At 41.5% G+C, this 1,507-nt stretch overlaps 1 protein-coding gene across 1 annotated transcript; it reads left to right on the top strand.

Moving 5' to 3' along the window:
• The first annotated feature begins 474 nt into the window (after positions 1 to 474).
• LOC103968697 (flowering-promoting factor 1-like protein 2) lies at positions 475 to 1,173 on the top strand. The gene has a single exon (XM_009382003.3). It carries the CDS (start codon positions 526 to 528, stop codon positions 850 to 852), a length of 327 nt encoding a protein of 108 aa, XP_009380278.1. The 5' UTR covers positions 475 to 525; the 3' UTR covers positions 853 to 1,173.
• Positions 1,174 to 1,507: the final 334 nt, after the last annotated feature.

The raw sequence follows: 1,507 nt of genomic DNA, 5'->3' as shown, positions 1-1,507 counted from the left end.
TACATAATTTCTACAGTTAAATATAAATTAATAAAAATAAGAGGAAACATTTTAATTTGGCTGAGTTCAGGACAGGATTTTATAAAACTTTAGGATTGAAAGAGAAAACAAAAAGGTATATAAAAAGAATTATAGTTTGCGAAATAACATGTAAAGAAGCTATATTACTCGTAATCAAGCTCGTTCCAGTTAATTTATATGAAGTAATTCTTTCTTCAATGGTAGGTTCGATCTATCAAACACCTTAGAATAACTGACTCATAATTCCTTTTCTGAAGCTTAAGTTGCAGCAGGACAGTTTGATGCCAGCATATATCTTTGCATCCTCAGTCCCCCCAGTAGACCCACGGCTTTGTATAACATATCACATGATTCTTATGTTTTCGGCCTCCCTGCTTAGCATGATCCAAACTCCATCTATAAATAACCCTCATTAGCATCCTCTCCGACACAACCAGCTGCAGCAGCATCACCTCTCTCTCTCTCTCTCTTTCTCTCTCTCTATCTCTCCGACATAGCATATAGATGGCCGGTGTTTGGGTGTTCAGGAATGGAGTGGTCCGGCTCATCGAGAACCCTGCAAACGAGCAGCAGTCGACGGTCCGCCGCAAGGTGCTTCTCCACACGCCCACCAACGAGGTGATCACCTCCTACGCCTCGCTGGAGCGCAAGCTCATCGGCCTGGGATGGGAGCGCTACTACGAGGAACCTGATCTCCTCCAGTTCCACAAGCGCTCCTCCATCGACCTCATCTCCCTCCCCAAGGAGTTCAGCCGCTTCAAGTCCATGCACATGTACGACATCGTCGTCAAGAACCGCGAGGCGTTTAAGGTTGTCGACATGGCTAAGTAGAGATCGAGTTCGTCCTCCAGCCAATAGCTACAAACGTATCTGTGCTGCTTTGGATAGTGTGGAGTTCCCTCCTTTCTTTCCGGTTTCTGATCGTCACGAGTTATCGTCTATTGTAAGGTGCGGTGGGTGATGTGATACGTATACAGTGGAAGAGTGATTCTTCTTGTGTCTTATATTTAAATGTATCTTGTTCCGTTGTTCCATGCACATTTAGATTAGTTGTGTCCTATGTTTAAATGTATATTGTTACGTTGTTCCATGCACATTTAGAACAAACTAATGAAACATATATGAAAGGTCTAATATATTCCATTACATACATTTTTATTGTGCCCTTCGATGCCAATTCCAAATGCATCTTGTATATACATATTTATCATACAAAATGAAGTCTTAGGTTTAGACAATGGCATGCTTTCTTTACACAGAAATTACGCACCGAAGAAGGCCCTAATTGGAAACAAGGTTATCATAAATCAAAGATTAAGGAAGTGATTCATCATTCAACATTATCCATCTGAGAGCAGACTTGAGTTTGATAGCATCCGTCATTTTCACTGTGTAGAACAATAAGCTACAAACAGTTGCACCTTCCTTATCAATTCCTTGTGTAGAACACATACGTACCTCCGCAAAAGAACTGGGTGGCCTCAGT

This window comes from Musa acuminata, chromosome BXJ3-2, assembly GCF_036884655.1.
Source record: "Musa acuminata AAA Group cultivar baxijiao chromosome BXJ3-2, Cavendish_Baxijiao_AAA, whole genome shotgun sequence".
NCBI lineage: Eukaryota > Viridiplantae > Streptophyta > Magnoliopsida > Zingiberales > Musaceae > Musa > Musa acuminata.
This window is presented reverse-complemented; position numbering and strand designations above follow the sequence as displayed.